The sequence below is a fragment of the Schistocerca gregaria genome, chromosome 8, assembly GCF_023897955.1.
Source record: "Schistocerca gregaria isolate iqSchGreg1 chromosome 8, iqSchGreg1.2, whole genome shotgun sequence".
Taxonomy (NCBI): Eukaryota; Metazoa; Arthropoda; class Insecta; order Orthoptera; family Acrididae; genus Schistocerca; species Schistocerca gregaria.
This window is the reverse complement of record NC_064927.1, coordinates 267917739-267939744: the sequence shown is the minus strand read 5'-3', so window position 1 is coordinate 267939744 and position 22006 is coordinate 267917739. Positions and strand designations below refer to the sequence as shown.

General features: G+C 36.8%; 1 protein-coding gene and 1 long non-coding RNA gene across 2 annotated transcripts in view; one reads left to right on the top strand and one right to left on the bottom strand.

The window, feature by feature from the left end:
• Positions 1-2794, top strand: part of LOC126285413 (protein I'm not dead yet-like) — a 230934-nt gene extending 228140 nt beyond the window's left edge. Inside the window, exon 13 of the mRNA XM_049984775.1 lies at positions 664-2794. Coding sequence (XP_049840732.1) covers positions 664-801 — 138 coding nt within the window. The 3' untranslated portion in view covers positions 802-2794. The remainder of the gene's footprint in view (positions 1-663) is intronic.
• LOC126285414 (uncharacterized) lies at positions 2487-14160 on the bottom strand. The gene is made up of 2 exons (XR_007551645.1): positions 13865-14160; positions 2487-6319 (listed from the first exon to the last, which is right to left on the bottom strand). It is a non-coding gene; the product is annotated as an uncharacterized LOC126285414 (long non-coding RNA).
• Between the last annotated feature and the right edge of the window lie 7846 nt (positions 14161-22006).

The window sequence follows — 22006 nt, the reverse complement described above, 5'->3', positions numbered from 1 at the left end:
TATAAATTTATATTGAAACTTTTGAGCTCTTTTACTCTCAACACACTTCTCTTGTTAAATGAGTCTTAGCAGGTCTAGGCAGCTTGGCTCTCATAGTGTTTAGTGTGTTAGAACTTCCTGGAAGTCCAGGTATATCATTTGGAGTTTGTGTTCTTGTACTATTTAGGTCCATTTTGGATTTTGATCACATCTAAGGAAATTTAGCAATTACTCAAAGAGCTCACTGGAAAACGGAGGAGGAGGTGTTCTTTTAATTGATTTTTAATGAGACATTATCCAACAGGACAAAGTTAATTTTTTCACAGAATCTAGTTCATCAACAGTGTAGCTACTCCAAGACTAAATTATTCAATCTGACAATGAATTAACATTCACAAATGCAAGAAAAATGTCGAACATCGTTGGTAGACACGAATTTTCCTTTTTTTTCCGATCAAGCACTATCATATATGTCCATATTTATCAGTTCTATATCTATGTGAGCAGAATGAATTATTTGACAAATGTAAGGAGAACTCCCTAAATGCTACTGTATTTGCACAAATTAAGATTTAACATTTTGGATGCATTGTTTTTATTATATTTGCAAAAAGAAATTTTCTGATAATTATATATAAGTCTAAACTTGTCAGGAATTCTCTTAATATTTGTGTGCTTTTTCAGATGAAGGCTGGTCTGGGTATGAATATTATCTGCATCATACTAGTATCAATACTATTTCCAACATTTGGTTCAGCTGTCTATGGCTTGGATACGTTCCCTGATTGGGCAAGAGGAACAAATACAACAACAGGTGTGTAGCAGTTTGAAGACTGTTGCAATCCTGCTGTACCATCAGACTGAGCCATGAATGCATTTGTCTGAAACTAATCAGGAAAAAATATGTTCCTCAAAAGAATTATTGTTTGTTTGCTGCAGCTGCAAATGTTCTTGCAAAAAGGAAACCAGATAATTTGTGATCCGGTATTATTGTACTAAAAGTACAATCTTCTCTGCAGCTAACATAATCAGTATTTATTCAGTCTATTTATTGAAACCAAATATCTGGACAAAGTAACTTTGTGATAGTACATACCATATGTGACGTATGAGTAGAACACAGAAAGTCAGTTAAGCACAGTATGTATGATTAGCTGATAATGTGTTTAAAAGTGTGTGCCAGTGGTGTCAGTAACTGCGATGTACTTTATAAACAATGAACATTGGAATATCACCAGATTCTTATTTGAAACAAAGAAATACTGAACAAAGTTCAAGTCCAATTACATATGCAGTTGGGAGTGGAATAAGATGCATAGTTTAAAAATAACCAACAGCAATTAACCAAAGTATGACTAACTCCTCAAAATGACGGCTACGTTAACTACAGCAGGAAGATTCCAGAAGATACACAGTACTTGTGAATACCCTGAAATGTTTGAAAACAATGTCATGATATTTTTGAAGTAAAATATTAGTTCCTTACTTTTTCTTACTGAATAACTGCCAAGGATTTCATAACATGCTACTCTGTATCACAACATATTACATCACCAACCTTCACTGAGATGTAGCAATGCAAGTTTTAATTGTGATAAGTACATTACCATTAAGCATATCTTTTTTGTTCCATTCAAATTTCATTACATAAAAACATGAACATTATCCATTATGTTACAATGAGATTAAAGTGTTTCAAGATAACTCAAGTGAAATAGATATATATGCAGTGAAGCAAGAAAAGAGAGACAGTGCTATAATACAAAAAAGGAAAGCGAGAAAGCGAATATGTTGTTAAAATTATTTGTTTGAATGAAAATTGAAGTATGACATGAGTACAAAGGAAGTTAAAAATGGTATTCCATATTTTGAGAGGTGGTAGTATGGAAAAAAACAAATGAGGACACATACCTCTGCTGTTTTTCATGGATGCATAAAACATTTGTTACTGTCAACAATATACACATTTTTGGGTAACTGCAGCACGTACATGAAATCAATTTGTGTTTTGATAAGTCTGCGAAAAACTTTTACATTATAATTTTATCTTTGGACTTGCCAGCTTAAATGAAAGGTCGTTTCTAATAACAAATATTTTGCAGTAGAAGATGTGTTTCACAGCAGCAAAGATGAAGAAGTACTCATAGCTCTTAAGGTATGCATTTTAGAGCACATGTTTACTGGATATTTTTGTCTTGTTTTTATTCATACTACCACATCTCAGAACATGGAATTTTGTTAACATCCTGTGTATATACTAAGTATGTTTAAAGTTCTGTTGTCCACTTACTTCAAAGCAAAACCTCATACCATAAGTGGAGTGCCTCATGCTGCCACTGTCAACTCTGAAGCTAAATACACGCTGTAATTTGTAATAAAGTTTCCTTCTGAAAATCATTTGTCATTACTTGGTTACATGCTTAACTGGCTATATGTATAATTTGATGAGATCACGAACTGTGCTTTGTGCCAAAGATTTCTTAAGTCAAATTTTTATTAACCCTTTGTGCTGTATCATAAATTACACTTTTATATGCACTTATTGGATGACTCAACATTGGTGTAAATTGTTTACATGGCAGTTGAACACAGTAGCATTTTTCAGGTCTTGATTTATTTTAGTCATTGTAATTTATGTACCTGTATGTTTCATGTAAAGTTAGGAGTATATTTCACTGCACTATTTAAATTTTCATGTCTAAAAGTGACACCAAATGCATAATGCTGTCATATGTAGATGGTGTCACGTAGTGGTCTCAGTTGTAAGACACAAGTACAAATCTTGTTCACAGTCAAATAAAAACTGTTCTGAATATCTGATTTGCTCTTCCTTAATATTTAATACTTGAAAAATGATACATGTACTATCAATTTTAAGTGAAGACCATTCTGTATGAGAAATGTGATGACATTATTGAAGCATAAAACTCTGATCCATTTCCAAATATGTTTTCCAGTGTGATAGATTACTACTCTCACTACATAGGAGAGGCACTGAGCAGTGACAGGCACAAAAGAGACAATATTTGGGGGGGGAGGAGGGGGGGGGGAGACGACAGGGATAATAGGGACTCCAGCATCACTGGGGAGGTAGGGGAAGAGGCAGTGGTGTTGTGTTGTGGTCTTCAGTACAGAGACTGATTTATTGCAGCTCTCCACACTACTCTATCCTGTGCAAACTTCTTCATTACCAAGTAATTACTGCACCCTACATCCTTCTGAATCTGCTTAGTGTATTCATCTCCTGCTCTCCCTCTATGATTTTTACCCGCCACGCCACCCTCCAATACTAAATTGGTGATCCCTTGATGCCTCAGAACATGTTCTACCAACCGATCCCTTCTTCGAGATAAATTGTGCTACAAATTTCTCTTATCCCCAGTTCAATTCAGTGCCTCCTCATTTGTTACATGATCTATTGAATGCTTCTATTCTCTTCTTGTCTAAACTATTTATCGTCCACATTTCACATCCATACATTGCTGCACTCTGTACAAATACTTTGAGAAAAGACTTCCTGACACTTAAATCTATACTTGATGTTAACAGTGGTAGAGGAGAGAAATAGCCAAGTGGAAAAAAATTGCTGGGGTGCATATTTGATACTGAAGTAATATTGATGCAGACAGAGGGACTAGCAAAGGTTGAGGCCAGGGGGTAGATGGGGAGGGAGGGAGAAAATATGTTATAGGAATAAAGGATATTTTACAGAGAGAGTTCCCACATGTCCATTTCAGAAATGTTGGTGGGAAGAAACCAGATGGCTTGGGCTGTGAAGCAGTCATTGAAGTAGAGCATACTGTGTTGCCTGCTATGCTCGGTAATTGGGTGCATCAATTGTCTTTCAGCCACAATTTGGCCAGTAGGAATACAGACAGCTTATTAATGGTCATACCCACAGAAAATGCCACATAGTGGTTGCAGGTAAGTTGTAAGTATATTGGTGGGGTAGGAAATGCTCATGACAGGACTGAAGGAGGTTGTAGTGCATGAGCTAAATTGTTGCTATCCTGTGCAAGTCTGTACACCCTACATTCACTTCTGTCTGCTTGCTGTACCGAAACCGTGTTTCCATCTAGAATTTTTACCCAATGCTTCCCTCCTTTATCACATTAATGGTTCCCAGAATCCTCAGTATGTGTCCTGTCATCTGACTCCTTCTTATAATCAAGCTGAGCATTGGGCACAGAATATAGTGTTAAAGCTCAACCTATACAAGATCCAAGCAGTGCTGGCTGGTCATTCTAAGCTCATTAGCTGAAAGAATCAGGATTTCCTACGACCTTTAATCCTAAAGGAAACAAATATCAACCTCTCTCCTTCAGAAAAGAGACTATTTAAGTCAAATCTGGACTGAGCATGCAACTGTGATGTGCAAGAAGGCATCAGCATCTCTCCATGCCCTACAAAAATATACAAAGCTCTTTCCTTTTGACCTGAAAAAGGAAGTTGTGTAACACTAGTACTTGCAATTATTGATTACAGTGATGTTATCCTACGAGGTCTTTTTCAGGATAGCTCATGGCACCTGGAATTGGTTATGAATGCTGTGTTCAATATATCTGTGACGTTCATCTCTTACATCATATTTCACCATTATATGCATAGCTATCCTGGCTGTATGCAAAGATTTCCATGCACCCTATCTCCTCTCTTGTCTTATCAACACACACTGACCCTCATATCTCTCTTTGACCTTAATGCTCTTGTCTGAACAACATGACAGAAACACCTGTTCCCATCATAGCAAAATCATTTCTACCCCACTTCCTCACTCAGTCACTGTCTCAAAACCTCATTTATATTAGAGACCTGAATAACATGTCCAGTTTCAAAAGACAGTTGATGACATATCTGCTGAAGCAACAATAATGACTACCGCTGTCCCTATATTCACTTGTCACTGCTTTACGACCTTCTTTACGACCAAATCTTCCTCACTTCTGATATTTTTAACTGGTACAGTCCACTTAAATCTCCTTTTGTCAGAGATCACAATTACAGAAACAACTATTTTGTAAACCTTTTTTATATCTGCCATTGTTGTTGTGGTCTTCAGTCCTGAGACTGGTTTGATGCTGCTCTCCATGCTACTCTATCCTGTGCAAGCTTCCTCTTCTCCCAGTACCTACTGCAACCTACATCCTTCTGAATCTGCTTAGTGTATTCATCTCTTGGTCTCTCTCTACAATTTTTACCCTCCACGCTGCCCTCCAATGCAAAATTGGTGATCCCTTGATGCCTCAGAACATGTCCTACCAACCGATCCCTTCTTCTGGTCAAGTTGTGCCACAAACTTCTCTTCTCCCCAATCCTATTCAATACTTCCTCATTAGTTATGTGATCCACCCATCTAATCCTCAGCATTCTTCTGCAGCACCACATTTCGAAAGCTTCTATTCTCTTCTTGTCCAAGCTATTTATCGTCCATGTTTCACTTCCATACATGGCTACACTCCATACAAATACTTTCAGAAACGACTTCCTGACACTTAAAGCTATGCTCAATGTTAACAAATTTCTCTTCTTTAGAAACGCTTTCCTTGCCATTGCCAGTCTGCATTTTATATCCTCTCTACTTCGATCATCATCAGTTATTTTGCTCCCCAAATATCAAAACACCTTTACTACTTTAAGTGTCTCATTTCCTAATCTAATTCCCTCAGCATTACTCGACTTAATTCGACTACATTCCGTTATCCTCGTTTTGCTTTTGTTGATGTTCATCTTATACCCTCCTTTCAAGACACTGTCCATTCTGTTCAACTGCTATTCCAAGTCCTTTGCTGTCTCTGCCAGATTTACGATGTCATCGGCAAACCTCAAAGTTTTTATTTCTTCTCTATGGATTTTAATACCTACTCGAATTTTTCTTTTCTTTCCTTCACTGCTTGCTCAATATACAGATTGAATAACATTGGGGAGAGACTACAACCCTGTCTCACTCCCTTCCCAACCACTGCTTCCCTTTCATGTCCCTCGACTCTTATAACTGCCATCTGGTTTTTGTACAAATTGTAAATAGCCTTTCTCTCTCTGTATTTTACCCCTGCCACCTTTAGAATTTGAAAGAGAGTATTCCAGTCAACGTTGTCAAAAGCTTTCTCTAAGTCTACAAATGCTAGAAACGTAGGTTTGCACTTCCTTAATCTAGCTCCTAAGATAAGTCGTAGGGTCAGTATTGCCTCACGTGTTCCAACATTTCTACGGAATCCAAACCGATCTTCCCCGAGGTTGGCTTCTACTAGTTTTTCCATTTGTCTGTAAAGAATTCTCGTTAATATTTTGCAGCTGTGACTTATTAAACTGATAGTTTGGTAATTTTCACATCTGTCAACACCTGTTTTCTTTGGGATTGGAATTATTATATTCTCCTTGAGGTCTGAGGGAATTTCGCCTGTCTCATACATCTTGCTCACCAGATGGTAGAGTTTTGTCAGGACTGGCTCTCCCAAGGCTGTCAGTAGTTCTAATGGAATGTTGTCTACTGCCACGGTCTTGTTTCGACTCAGGTCTTTCAGTGCTCTGTCAAACTCTTCACGCAATATCGTATCTCCAAATTCATCTTCACGTACATCCTCTTCCATTTCCATAATATTGTCCTCAAGTACATCGCCCTTGTATAGACCCTCTATATACTCCTTCCACCTTTCTGCTTTCCCTTCTTTGCTTAGAACCGGGTTTCCATCTCAGCTCTTGATTTTCATGCAAGTGGTTCTCTTATCTCCAAAGGTCTCTTTAATTTTCCTGTAGGCAGTATCTATCTTACCCCTAGTGAGATAAGCCTCTACATCCTTACATTTGTCCTCTAGCCATCCCTGCTTAGCCATTTTGCACTTCCTGTCGATCTCGTTTTTGAGACGTTTGTATTCCTTTTTGCCTGCTTCATTTACTGCATTTTTATATTTTCTCCTGTCATTTATTAAATTCAATATTTCTTCTGTTACCCAAGGATCTCTACTAGCCCTCGTCCCTACTTGATCCTCTGCTGCCTTCACTACTTCATCCCTCAAAGCTACCCATTCTTCTTCTACTGTATTTCTCTCCCCCATTCCTCTCAATTGTTCTCTTATTCTCTCCCTGAAACTCTGTACAATCTCTGGCTCTTTCAGTTTATCCAGGTCCCATCTCCTTAAATTCCCTGCCCGATTAAGTGATCTAACATTCCACGCTCCGATCCGTAGAACGGAAGTTTTCTTTCTCCTGATAACGACATCCTCTTGAGTAGTCCCCGCCCGGAGATCCGAATGGGGGACTATTTTACCTCCGGAATATTTTACTCAAGAGGATGCCATCATCATTTAATCATACAGTAAAGCTGCAGCCCTCGGGGAAAATTAGGGCTGTAGGTTCCCCTTGCTTTCAGCCGTTCGCACTACCAGCACAGCAAGGCCGGTTTGGTTATTGTTACAAGGCCAGATCAGTCAATCATCCAGACTGTTGCCCCTGCAACTACTGAAAAGGCTGCTGCCCCTCTTCAGGAACCACACGTTTGTCTGGCCTCTCAACAGATATCTCTCCGTTGTGGTTGCACCTACGGTACAGCTATCTGTATCGCTGAGGCACGCAAGCCTCCCCACCAACAACAAGGTTCATGGTTCATGGGGGGGGGGGGGGGGGGGAGGATCTGCCGTTATTATTATTATTATTATTATTAGTGCCAGCAGCAGTACTAGAAGTACTGCCAGTATTAACTTTATTAGCTCTTAGTCAATACTATTTATTCATATTGTCTCTACAGACAATCAAATCATTTTATTTCTTTTCATCATATTGTATTTATCATAATTTCATAGGCAACTATGATGTAAAAAAAGGTGTGGCACACCTATGTGATGATGAGAGGGCCTGAAGGCCTTATCTGATCAGGTTAAATAAATAAATTCATTTACTCCCTGGTTTAGTTCAGGATCTCTTTATCACTTATATAGACTACCTATCTAATCTTCAGCTTCTTTGTAGCATAGTGTTTCTGAAACTTTTATTCTCTTATTTTTTTGTAGTGTTTACTGTCTGCTCTTCATCACTGTATGAAGTTCCAGATAAATACTTCGATAAAAAACTTCTTAGCACTTAAATTTGTATCACATGTTAACCTATTTACCTTTTTAAGAGAAGATTTTCTTGCAATTATTCATCTGCACTCTATATGTTTTCCATATCTGCAGTTCTCAATTAGTTTGACACCCAAATAACAAACTGTGTATACTACTTTCAATATTGCATTTCCTAATTTAATGCCTGCATCAGAGCTTGATTTAATTCAACTACAGTCAATTACCCTTTTTTTATGTTAATATTCACCTTATAAAATATTTTGAAGGCATGATTCAATCCTTTCAACTGGTCAGTCTAGTCCTTTGCAGTCTCTGCAACTTCACTCAGGCCTGTACACAGCCTTTCATCATGACTCGTCTGCTAAAGGGGCTCGGTTCTGCACAGTTGCATTCACACTCTATATTGAGTAAATAGCCAGTCTAACTGCAGCAGTGAATGAATTCAAGTATTTGTCTTAATCACGATCATTCACAAATGATTTAAACCAACAACAGTTTAGAATGAAAACGTTTCTATTTTACTAAATCACATCCACAAAACAAACTGATGGCCACGTGATACTATGTCGATGGCTGTTAGCCGCACCGACCTTACCACACCGACGGACCACGATCAAAAGACCTTGACCTTTGTCCCCTATCCTCTGTCGTGTGTTTGGTTACGTGACACTTCATTAGTCAAATATATTATTTCTAAACATGGCCATCATGCATTTACAATGTTACAATATTAAAATACCTTATATTATTTTGTAGACAATCATCAGATGATTTACATATTTAAGGGCACTCCACTTTTTGGCAGTTTCACCCCTCTTCTTTTGTTTAATCACATCTTTGCCTAAAAGGTGTGGCATATGAAATACCCATTTTGCTCTACATAGACCGAAAACTGAACAGTACCTTCACAATAAAAGACAATAACTTATTGTGCACAAGTTCTCAAACATCCTTACAACTTAATTTTTATATAAAACATGTTCTTTAATGTCCAAAATATTATCCCTGCTACTATGCTTTAAATTTGAGTTTTGAACTATTTTGAAGAGCTCTTATGTTTATGGAGTACTCCTATTTCATTGATCAGATACCCAGCAAATCCAATGATTAGCAAGACAAGCACACCTTACATTATTAACATATGTACCAAGTTATGCACTGAGAAATAGGCAATTATGTAACTAAGTAATTCAATGTGAAACTGTTATACGCTGCCTCCTCTCTTTATCAAGAAGGTGACTCTATAAATATATTGACTTGTGCTTGCTACACCCCAACTGTTCTTCTACAGTAAACATTACCACATCCAGCAAATTAGTTATACTATTACAGTATCCCTTATAACCTCACATCTCTGTCATCAGCACACCTCAGTTTTTTTTTTTTAGTTTTTACTCCCTGAACTTTAATTCTCTTTCCAAATTTCTCCTTTTGATTTATTTTATTTATTTATTATTTGAAATTCCCTAGATCCATATAGTGATGAAACGCAAGGATCTGGAATGAGTGGGTTTACATTATTATATATATACAATAAACAGTGTACAATAAAATAATGTACATTACTGTACATATGTCTGCTTGTGTCTGTGTATGTGCGGATGGATATGTGTGTGTGTGTGCGAGTGTACACCTGTCCTTTTTTTCCCCTAAGGGAAGTCTTTCCGCTCCCGGGATTGGAATGACTCCTTACCCTCTCCCTTAAAACCCACATCCTTTCATTTTTCCCTCTCCCTCCCTCTTTCCTGACGAAGCAACTGCCAGTTGCGAAAGCTCGTAATTCTGTGTGTGTGTTTGTGTGTTTTGTTCATGTGCCTGTCTGCCGGCGCTTTCCCGCTTGGTAAGTCTTGGAATCTTTGTTTTTAAAGTATATTTATACATTGACCATCATATACCAGGAAGACAAATAATGTCTAGCATATTAAAAATTTAAAGTCTCAAAACATAAATGCAAATGACAATACCAGTTTACAAAAACAATCACTGGTTAATCCTCATATACACATCAAGAGAATAAAATGACTTATCCATAAGATGTTTTCTTCTATTAGATTTAAATGCAGGTGGGTCATTAATGTGAACTTCAATATCTGATGGAAGTGAATTGAAAACTTTTGTGGCAGAATAGCAAACACCTTTTTGTGTAAGACTTACACTTTTAAGATCCACATGTAAATCATTTTTAGACATTGTATTGTGGTCATTGTGTGCACTATTAGATGTAAAGAGAGAATGGTTATCACAGACAAAAACCATTAGAGGAAATAAGTATTGAGAAGTAGTGGTTAATATTTGGAGCTTATGGAACAGGTTTCTGCAAGAATATCATGGCTGAACGCCACTCACAATTCTAACTGCTCTCTTTTGTGCAATAAAGATTTTTTGGCTAAAAGCTGATTACTCCCAAAAAGTATACCATATGACATATCTGTAAGCAGCTTTGATAGCATTGATATCACCAACAGAAGTAATTATACACTGGGCATAAGTTGCCGCACTGGGTCTTTTTTGAAGGTGTAGAATTTGCCCAGAGCAATTTAACTTGCTATCAATTAGAATGCCCTAGGAACTTCGCAGGTTCACAAAGTAATATATTTTGGTAATCACAGTTCAAGTGGATTACTTCATGTTCTTGTCAAGATGTATGAAACTGCATATATTGAGTTTTTTCAGTATTTATAGTTAACCTGTTTCACTTAAACCAGTGTTAAGATGTCTATAAATACAGCATTATATCTATTTTCTGATTCATCAGTGTTTGGGTTTCAAGCAGAATAGCAGTGTCACCAGCAAAAAGAGTAAATTTGCTCTCAGTGTTTGTACGATGTGGGAGATCGTTGATGAAGATAAAAACAGTAAAGGCCCCAAAATGGAGCCTTGTGGCAGTCCACATTTTAATGTGCCCCAGTCAGATGAAGCAGGACAGCCATCAGTCCATCAAGTATCAGCTTCTGCTTCCTATTGTGTGGATATGATTCAGTTCCACTCCAAGTGGTACCATTTAAACCATAAAAATCAGCTTTCCCTAAAAGTATATTGTGGTCTACACAGTCAAAAGACTTTGACAAGTTACAGAAAACTCCAATAGGCGACATTCTGCTGTTCATTGACTCAAGAATTTCATTTGCTGCAGAGAAAATAGTCTGCTCTGTTGATCTGGTGGTTTTATTATAGCAAACTTTCATCTCTCTGGGTCAACACGTTGCTGCACACATTCATTGAGAATGTGACATAGGACTTGACATATATAATGACTACAGCACTTTATAATTTTGGATGAAATGTTGTCAGTATGTGTGACATATTAATTTTTTAAGGCCTTGATTATATTTTTATCTTCACTAACAGTCACTGAAGCTATACAAATTGGGTCACATAAGTTGTGGTCACCGTGTCAAAAAAAATTAGTGGCCATATTTAATGAGCCCTCATGTTCCACTACAGTTAAAAAGTGTCTGTTAAATATGTTAGAAATTGTTACAGGATTATGTATCACCTTGTCATTATAGCTTATATCTATGGTATTTTCATTCTTGTTCTTGCCGCACTCTCTCTTTATGATATTCGAAGTCGATTTTATTTTGTTCCTGGACTTACCAATTTCAGATTTAATATGTAAGCTTCTGGATTTATTTATCACTCTTTTTAAAACTTTACAGTACAATTTATGATAGTATTTGTCAGGAGGGGGATTCTTTTAATGAGGCGCTTAATTCTCTCTTAGTCCCACAAGAAATTTTAATTCCTTTGAATTCCTTTGATAATCCATGGTTTCCTGGAAGAAACCTTAATGTTTTTCCCAACAATTCCTTTTGGAAAAGTAATTTGTCTTTTCAAAGATAGAGATAAATTCATTTAAGAAAATATTAAATTTGCCATTTACGTTAGTTATCCTACACACTGAATCCCAATCAATCTGTGACAGTTGGTGATTAAAGGATGAAAGAGTTTCAGTGTTTATAACTCTAAAGGACTGGTAAGTGTGGGAAACTTTGTTAGCTTCCATTAAATGTACAGATCAAATAACAATGGTGACAGGCTGTAACTTTTTATCACTTATTTTTCAATTACTGCCACCCTTGCATTCCCTTTGACTCTTATAACTACTGTATAGTTTTTGTAAATGTAGGTTTCTTTTGTTAACTCTTATCTTCTAAGTTATGTTGTTTGGCCAATGTTGCCTCTATTTCCCCAAACAGAGCTGAAAATCAGCTTCTACTGGTGTTTCTTTCCTTCTTTTTTTAGTTTATTTATATATTCATCCAGTAAATCTCTACAGATTGTGCCATTTGTATGTCACACACACACACACACACACACACACGGGTTACATATCACTCCAAAATTTATTTTAATAGTACAATAAATTCATTATATTTGATCTTGCTTTAGCAGCAGTAGTAGTGTTTGCATATTGTACATCTGTATTGCACTAGTTATACTAGAGGTTTTAAAGTCTGTTGACCTTACTGACTGAGCAGTGAGTTTGTCTCTTTGCCTGGTATTATGTTCATGTACATGTTGTTGTTGTTGTTATTGTTGTTGTTGTGGTCTTCAGCCCTGAGACTGGTTTGATGCAGCTCTCCATGCTACTCTATCCTGTGCAAGCTTCTTCATCTCCCAGTACCTACTGCAACCTACATCCTTCTGAATCTGCTTCAGTATTCATCTCTTTGTCTCCTTCTGCGATTTTTACCCTCCATGCTGCCCTCCAATACTAAATTGGTGATCCCTTGATGCCTCAGAACATGTCCTACCAACCAATCCCTTCTTCTAGTCAATTTGTGCCACAAACTTCTCTTCTCCCCAATCCTATTCAATATCTCCTCATTAGTTATGTGATTTACCCATCTAATCTTTAGCATTCTTCTATAGCACCACATTTTGTAAACTTCTATTCTATTCTATTATCATCCTTGTTTCACTTCCGTACATGGCTACACTCCATACAAATACTTTCAGAAACGACTTCCTGACACTTAAATCTATACTCGATGTTAACAAGTTTCTCTTCTTCAGAAACCCTTTCCTTGCCATTGCCAGTCTACATTTTATATCCTCTCTACTTCGACCATCATCAGTTATTTTGCTCCCCAAATAGCAAAACTCCTTTACTACTTTAAGTGTCTCATTTCCTAATCTAATTCCTTCAGCATCACTCGACTTAATTCGACTACATTCCATTATCCTCATTTTGCTTTTACTGATGTTCATCTTATATCATCATTTCAAGACACTGTCCATTCTGTTCAACTGCTCTTCCAAGTCATTTGCTGTCTCTGACAGAATTACAATGTCATCGGCGAACCTCAGAGTTTTTATTTCTTCTCCATGAATTTTGATACCTACTCCACATTTTTCTTTTGTTTCCTTCACTGCTTGCTCAATATACAGATTTAATAACATCGGGGAGAGGCTACAACCCTGTGTCACTCCCTTCCCAACCACTGTTTCCCTTTCATGTCCCTCGACTCTTATAACTGCCATCTGGTTTCTGTACAAATTGCAAATAGCCTTTCACTCCTTGTGTTTTACCCCTGCCATCTTCAGAATTTAAAAGAGAGTATTCCAGTCAACATTGTCAAAAGCTTTCTACAAGTATACAAATGCTAGAAACGTAGGTTATCCTTTCCTTAATCTATCTTCTAAGACAAGTCATAAGGTCAGTATTGCTTCATGTGTTCCAATATTTCTACAGAATCCAAACTGATCTTCCCCGAGGTCGGATTCTACCAGTTTTTCCATTCGTCTGTAAAGAATTTGCCTTAGTATTTTGCAACTGTGACTTATTAAACTGATACTTTGGTAATTTTCACATCTGTCAACACCTGTTTTCTTTGGGATTGGAATTATTATATTCTTCTTGAGGTCTGAGGGAATTTCGCCTGTCTCATACATCTTGCTCACCAGATGGTAGAGTTTTGTCAGGACTGGCTCTCCCAAGGCTGTCAGTAGTTCTAATGGAATGTTGTCTACTGCCACGGTCTTGTTTCGACTCAGGTCTTTCAGTGCTCTGTCAAACTCTTCACGCAATATCGTATCTCCAAATTCATCTTCACGTACATCCTCTTCCATTTCCATAATATTGTCCTCAAGTACATCGCCCTTGTATAGACCCTCTATATACTCCTTCCACCTTTATGCTTTCCCTTCTTTGCTTAGAACCGGGTTTCCATCTCAGCTCTTGGTTTTCATGCAAGTGGTTCTCTTATCTCCAAAGGTCTCTTTAATTTTCCTGTAGGCAGTATCTATCTTACCCCTAGTGAGATAAGCCTCTACATCCTTACATTTGTCCTCTAGCCATCCCTGCTTAGCCATTTTGCACTTCCTGTCGATCTCGTTTTTGAGACGTTTGTATTCCTTTTTGCCTGCTTCATTTACTGCATTTTTATATTTTCTCCTGTCATTTATTAAATTCAATATTTCTTCTGTTACCCAAGGATTTCTACCATCCCTCGTCTTTTTACCTACTTGATCGTCTGCTGCCTTCACTACTTCATCGCTCAAAGCTACCCATTATTCTTCTGCTGTATTTCTTTCCCCCAATCCTGTGAATTGTTCCCTTATGCTCTCCCTGTGCATTACAGTTTTTATTTATCTCTTTGATATTTTTTCTCACCTATTTACAATTTTCTAGAATAAGAAGACAGGGGAGAGGGGAAAGAGGGTACTACATGAGCCAGCCAGTTTTGCATGGTGCATTGCTCTTGTAGCTCTTTTTTGGGTCAGGGAGATTAGTGAGCTAGCAGCTGTGCTATCCCAGAATATAATTCCATACTGCTGAATGTTGTGGAACCAGCAGCTCTAAAAGTGTGGAAGATTGCATTATGTGCAATTATGCTTAGGCTGTAGCTTACTTTTTTCAGTGTTGTATTCATTTTTGTTATATGGCTCTGCCATTTAAAATCTTTTTGAAGCCATATGCCTAAAATTTTTGTGTCCAGTGAGGGTGTAATTCCACTGGTGTTTATTGTCAAAGACGTGTTGCAGGCTTGCCCTTTCAAACAAAAGTTAAACACATTCATTTTTGGAAATGTTTATTCTTAGTTTATTTCCCCCAAACCAGTCATTTAGCTAGTCTGTAGCTTTATTTATGTTTTGTTGTAGGTGTGTTTGTTTTTCCCCTGTAAGAAGGATGCTTGTGTTGTCTGCCAACAAAATATTTAGTTGCGATTCTATGCTTGCATCTAGGTCATTTATATATAGAAGCAAATGAATAGGCTCAAGAATGCATCCTTGAGGGACTTCAGTTTTGTTTATTCCTGCATCTGAAACGTATGTTCTAGTGCTATCATTAAGTTCATAAGTTATTACTTTGTCAGGTATGAGGAGAACCATTTTAATGCGGTGCCTCTGGTACAATACTTTTGGAGTTTTTTCAACAGGATTCTGTGGTCCAAAATTTCAAAAGCTTTGCTTGGATCTAAGAAAATACAAGCAACATTTTGTTTATTATCCAGTGCTTCTAGTGCATTTTGTGAGAAATTGTGTATAGCACTGGTCATAGATTTATTTTTCCGAAAATCATATTGGACACCGGATTTTGTTATGATTAAGAAATTACATTAATCTGTTATATTAGATTCTTTCAATGAGTTTGGCAAAAACTGATAATAATGAGACTGGTCTATAGTTTTCCAAATTTGCTCTGTCACCTTTTTTATGAATAGGGATCACTTTGACAATTTTAAGACAGTCGGAAAAGGTTCCATTTGAGAAAGATGAATTGATTATCTCTTGAAGGAGTGTTCCAACATTTATAATATATTTCTTTATGTTGAAGTATGGCATACTATCAATTCCTGAGGATGTTTTCTGAAGGTTTTTGTTATGTAAATGATTTCATTTGGAGATGTGTCATAGAGGTAGATGAAGTGGAGACAGGAATTTCCTTTATTCTGTGTGTTAACTGGGCTGTATTTCTTATTAATGATTATTAGATTTTTTGTATTGTCTTCATAGTACTGCCTGAAGAGATTTGCCTTCTGCTACAGGTCAGTAATTAGTTCTCTTGTTGTCACAGTTCAGTGTGATATTTTCCTTTTTCCTCTTTCCTTCCTGCTTTATTACTTTCTATATTGCTTTGCTTTTATTTTCTGACACTCATATAAACATATTATTGGCCATTATTTTTGTCTGATGTATGACTTTTCTATACACCTAAATATATTTTGTGATATAACTGTTAAGGAGAGGGGATATGTTGTGATTTTTTCTGTAACACAGCAATTTTCTTTTTGTGTTGTCTGAGACATTTGTACCTCTTGTTATCCACGAATTTCCTTTTAGATTTGTGTTCCTTACCACCTGAGTTTTGAGAGGAAATACTGTTTCAAAATAATAGCTGAAGAAGTCAGAGAACTTTTCAGATTTCTTGTTTGTGTCATACAACTGCCTATTTCTTGATGACAAGTGATTTAATGTTTCAATTCTTTGTGTGTTAAAACTTCTGCAGTCAAAGTCCTTTTATGGTTTTGTCTGGATAGTAAACAGACTGAGAAGTTTGAGCTTCATGATCACTAAAATTTGTATTCACACATTTCGCTGTACAGGATGTGTTAACAAATATTTGGTCCACAGTAGTGGCAGAAGTTTTTGTAATTCTTGTTGGGATTGTAATTGTTTGTTTTAAATTGAAAGTATCCATTAGGTTGAGCAACAGTTCTTTTCTCCTGCTTGTTGCAAGGAAGTCAGTGTTGAAATCCCCACACAGTGTTATTGATTTCTTCCCTACATGTATCCTATTTAGTAATGTTTCAAGTTATGGATATATTCCTCAAAATTCCAATTTTAAGAGCGATAGACACAAATGACAACTGTATTTGCACCACTGATTTCTACAACTGTTGCTTCAAAGTCTCTTTCTGTATTGAAGTACTGAAAACCATCAATAGTTTTGAATTTCAACCCACTTTTAATTAAAATAGCAGTACTGGTACCTCCATTTTTGTATTTTGTTCTACAGAAGTAGTTTTGCAAATATGTAGCATGGTATCGTAAAAGAAGCTATCTGATGTGCATTTAACCAGTGTTCCAAGAAAATTAGAACACTGACAAAATGCAGTTTAGGGTTTAGCAAAACCCCAATGTCTGAAACCTTGTTTGTGACTGACTGGACATTCTGGTGGCATATATGGAGAGAGAGATGCTTATATGCAATTTATTTGTCTCTTATTACATTACTTACCCCAGTTTTGTTTGGAGGGGTTCTGTCCATAAAAAATCATCAGTGCACGTACTTGGAGTCTCCTTTAGCCTCCTTGACTTCTGAATGCTTTCTGCTCCTGGTATGTTCATCCATGTGGCTTCCCCTTTAATGGTGCTGTTGTTGTCTTCTCTACCCCATCATTTCCACAGATTTTCTTAGCTTGCTCAGAGTCATTGACTGCTTCCATTTGATAGTTTTTTTTATCTCATCTGGCACAGAGATAAACGGTCCACTTCCAGCCTTGACAGATGTCACTTCTGTACCACACACTTCTTGTTTGTAGAATTAGACTCAACATGTTTGTTATTGAGAGGTATGGCTACCGAGATATCGTGCTTCAGGTGTAAATTACTTATCATGTGGAAATACAATTTATTCAACACAACATAAAGAATTAATTGCATCATGTAATTGTAAACTGTAAAGAACATTTATACATCAATCACCTGTTCAAAGTTTAAAGAAAACATGAATATCCAAGGAGGTCACACTGCATTTACAATTTAGCAGAAGAATTAATCCTCTAACATCACCATCCAATTACCAAATATTTAAATTTGAAATTTTCAGGAGACAATAAGCCATTGAATACCACCAAGAAATAATTTCATGAAATGGTAATATACATACAAATTAATTTTTTAATAACATTCTTAACCTTTGGGGTGCTGAGTAATCAAGTCCAAGATTTAACTACATAAATTAACAACCTGACAGCTAGTTGTGTTTGATCTTCTTTGTATTGTTTCCTGTTCCACCAGTTAAATAAATTCCTTATTTTTAGTTTTAAAACTGTGGCAAAACAGATGAATACAAACACATTATACAATGTATATGTAACAAAGGTGTACTCCACTGGTGTATGTATGAAATTGTGACAGTGCAATTTTACAAATCCATGACTGAAACATGTATCTTAATAAACTGACAATTAAAAGTTCTGAGTTTACAAATTGTCAAGTACAGCATTAGGCTTTGAGACAGAATGGGAAAATTTGACATAAGTTAAATTTTGATTGCTGTTTTATTTTCAAACAAATTATTTTCAGTTAACAATTACATTTAATAATCTTTACTTTTATTATTAATTATGGCATAATTTTAAATAGTAACATTGTCACAAATTCTTGTATAGATGTTGAGCATTTTACAACAGTTGCTCTCGAGATTTAAAATTTGAATATGCTGTTGAACAGTAAGAGGAATTCGTATTACAAATTTAAAATACTGATCTACTTTTGAGTTTGGCAGAATTTGTACTCCCTTATAACATTAACCCTTGCAATACTTTACATTTTAAAATTGCAAAAGAAAATGTTTCTTGTTTTTAATCATTTCTCCTACAAGATTCCAAATGTTTTCAATTTTTCAGTTAAATTTAATCCAAAAATTTAAATCTCAGTAGTAGATGTTGCTTCCCCCCATGAATGTCATGTTCAATATTTCCAGGTTCAGGGCCTCATTTACATGTAAATAGCTCTTGAAAGGAAAAGTAGACAACCATGTACAGTGGTCACGAAGTTGGTGGTACACGTTATTGAAAGTGCACTGATGTTCCTAAGAGTGTGTCGAAAGATATTTTCAGGTTCTGCAATCATTATACATTAGTAACTCATTAAAAAGTGTGTTGTGTATATAATTCAATGACAACTGATATGTTTTTCAGAGGGTAGGTATAAAGTAACCCACTTTGGTGCTGCACATTATGAAAAGTACCAAGGTATTGCTAGGGTTAAATAATGAAGGAGTAGGTGTTAACAGCAAGTATGAATCATTTCCATACTTGCAATCTGGTACTGACTTCTTCATTAAATATAAGGATTGAGTGCAACATTACATCGTCCACATCACTCGCACCCCAAGTGTCAATGATATTTGGGATCCAAGTGTGTGTGACACCTGAAACAAGTTATGACTGGAGGTTTACCTGGGTGCACAGATTGTGGTGGGGGAAGACTTCTAGTGTATCCAGCATTCTCATGGATTCACACATAGGCATTGGTGTCAGCTGTTGTCCCTGAAAATGTTGTGAGTTTCAGATGGAATAAATGCTGTATTAGGTCTGCTGATGGATACAATAATGGAAGATCCATTGATGTTAACATCAAATGTTCGGCTGTGGCTTGTTAATACTGTGTATGGAACATCATTTGATGGTTGGACAAGTTTTGAATGATATTATATTTGACAAATATCTGTTTGCATGACTGTTAGTCATCATGAAGCATGATCACTGGTTAGAATGTTCTTTTGAAATAGCTGGATGAAGCTTGTGAATCTGCAAATGTTGTTGTGCAAAGTCTGAGGCATTAGTGATATTGTTTGGCATTTTTGTGAGTAATTCTCCACCTAATCAGAGAATTTGTACACACAATAGTAATTCAGCTGTCATCACATTGAGGTCTTGTTTAGAAGCCATTTGAAAACATTGTAGAATGATAAGGAGGCTGTCACTCCAAAGCTCTGTGGCATGGTATCCAAATGACACTTTTAACTGGCAATGGGGCTGTTTCACAAACAATATAGCACTATGTATGAGTATGGTATTTGAATACATCAGAGCTATAGGCCTGTCATTGTTTTGAGTTCACCGTGTCCTTCATGGGCATTGGCAGGTGCTTGAAGTCACATCAAGGTCCTTTGCAGTAGAGTTAGTGTGAGATAGTGGATCTGCTGGGCCATTCTGCTCACTATCAATATTTAGTTAGGTGTGTTGGCAGATAGCATTCAGGGTTGGAAAGAAAGTAAATGTGCACTCGGTATGTCTGCTGTGGGAGGGAGGGAGGGGGAGCAGGTGGAGGGGCCTCATCTAAGATGTAGAGGTGGCCTTGCCTGCAGCTATCGAGCATGCAGGCTGCAGTCGTCTGCAAGTTGTGGCTGATGTCAGCACTAACGATGACTGTTGAATGGGTTCTGAGGCCATCCTCTGTTCATACAGGCGGCTGATCGAGGAGGGAAGGCTACTGGCCTTGTGCATGGTGTGCAAGCAGAGCTCACAATCTGCTGCATTATTCTGAGAGATGATAAAGGAACTTTGGATTGGAACCGAGTGGAGGATCTCAGCCAGTGTTTTTCACATGCTACGTCACATCTGACGTAGCATGTGAAAATTGCTGGATTTGGACGGGTTACTCCTGTAACTGAAATATCAGATCTGAAGATGGTTCTGAATTAACCGAAACTGGTCATATGAATAAAAAATTTGCAATCAAGGCGGTTTTTAAGTAACATTATAAAATCACTGATTGCTGTTATCCCATAAGACATTATGTCTGTTTTTGCAAAAAAAAACTGGCATGGTGTTGCCTTGTTGGGCTCCTGACAAAAGTGAGCAAGAGTGACTTATGGTCTGTTAAGAGTGAAATATCTCCCTTCAAGCAAGTAACAGAACTTTTTGATTGAAGCATATGCCATGTAGAGCTCAAGGTCATATGTAGCCAATTTGCTTTTGATGATTATAATTTTTTACTAAAGGAAGGTAGATGGTGTTGTACACACTGTTGTAATACACGTACTATGGCAGTTGATGATATGTCCACCAAGAGAGAGGTGTATCACGAAGGGGAAGCCTCTATAGTGGCTTATACTCAGGTGAAGAACACTTCCTTTTCATCAGTCTACTGTAGTGTGTTTCCAAGTATAGGAGAAGTTTTTAGGAATTGCTTGAGAGCTACTGCCAGCAATGCATGATTACACAAAAAATGCCAATAACAAATTTTCAGCCCAAATAATATCATAATTCACTATTGCAGTGGGCTGAGGAAATGGAGAAATATCTTTTAGTCTGTCTGGAGACAGCAGGATTCCCTGTGTCTTGATAAGGTTCCCCAAGAATTTTACTTTCGTTGTACCAAAGCCACATTTTGAGGGGTTAATCATTAAGCCCTGCTTTCATGGCGTAGTGAACTGTTGCTGGATGTGTGCTAAATGCTCTGCCACACTATATGACATACGAACACAACATCAATATAAATGTAACAGAACTCTGTGTCTCTACATATTTCATCCACATAGTTGTGGAAAGTCTGGGCAGTATTGCACAATCTGAATGACACTTGCTCAAATTCACAAAGTTCGAATGGAGCACAAATGTGCTGGAGCACAAAATGGACATATGACTTCAGGGTACTGATGAACCAAGCAGTCATGTGATGAATCACCAGCAGTCACTCTGATTCATCATGGTTGGCATGGTATAGGCATCCATGAGCAGACAACTGTATATTTAAGAGTGAAATGATTCCCTTAGTTTACATGCACATAAATAGGTGAGATTTTCTGTTGGAGTTTACAGTAAAATTTTAAAGAAACGGAATCCACTCCACAGGCATAAAAATGGCAATGTATAATTATTTTTTTTTAATTTCTCTTTGCTGGCATAATATAATAATAATAATAATAATAATAATGACTTTTTTCCTTTAATAAGATCAGTGTTATTTATATTCACAACATGTAAACTAACAAAAGAAAAATTACATAAAAGTACTTCATCAAAATATTCAATACTTTGGTAACAAAAAATTAGAAGCAGAAGTACTCCTGAGTGAAGTAAGACCAGACATATTATGCATAAGTGAACATGGACTAACTGAAAGTAAAATACATAATGTGGCAATGAAGGACTACAAACTAGCTAGTTACTTCTGCAGATCTAAATATAAGGGTGATGGCGTTTGTATATATATTAAAACATGTACTCTATCAAAGAATGTAAACAGTGAATCTGCAACATTTCACACAGCTAGAGAAAAAGACTTTG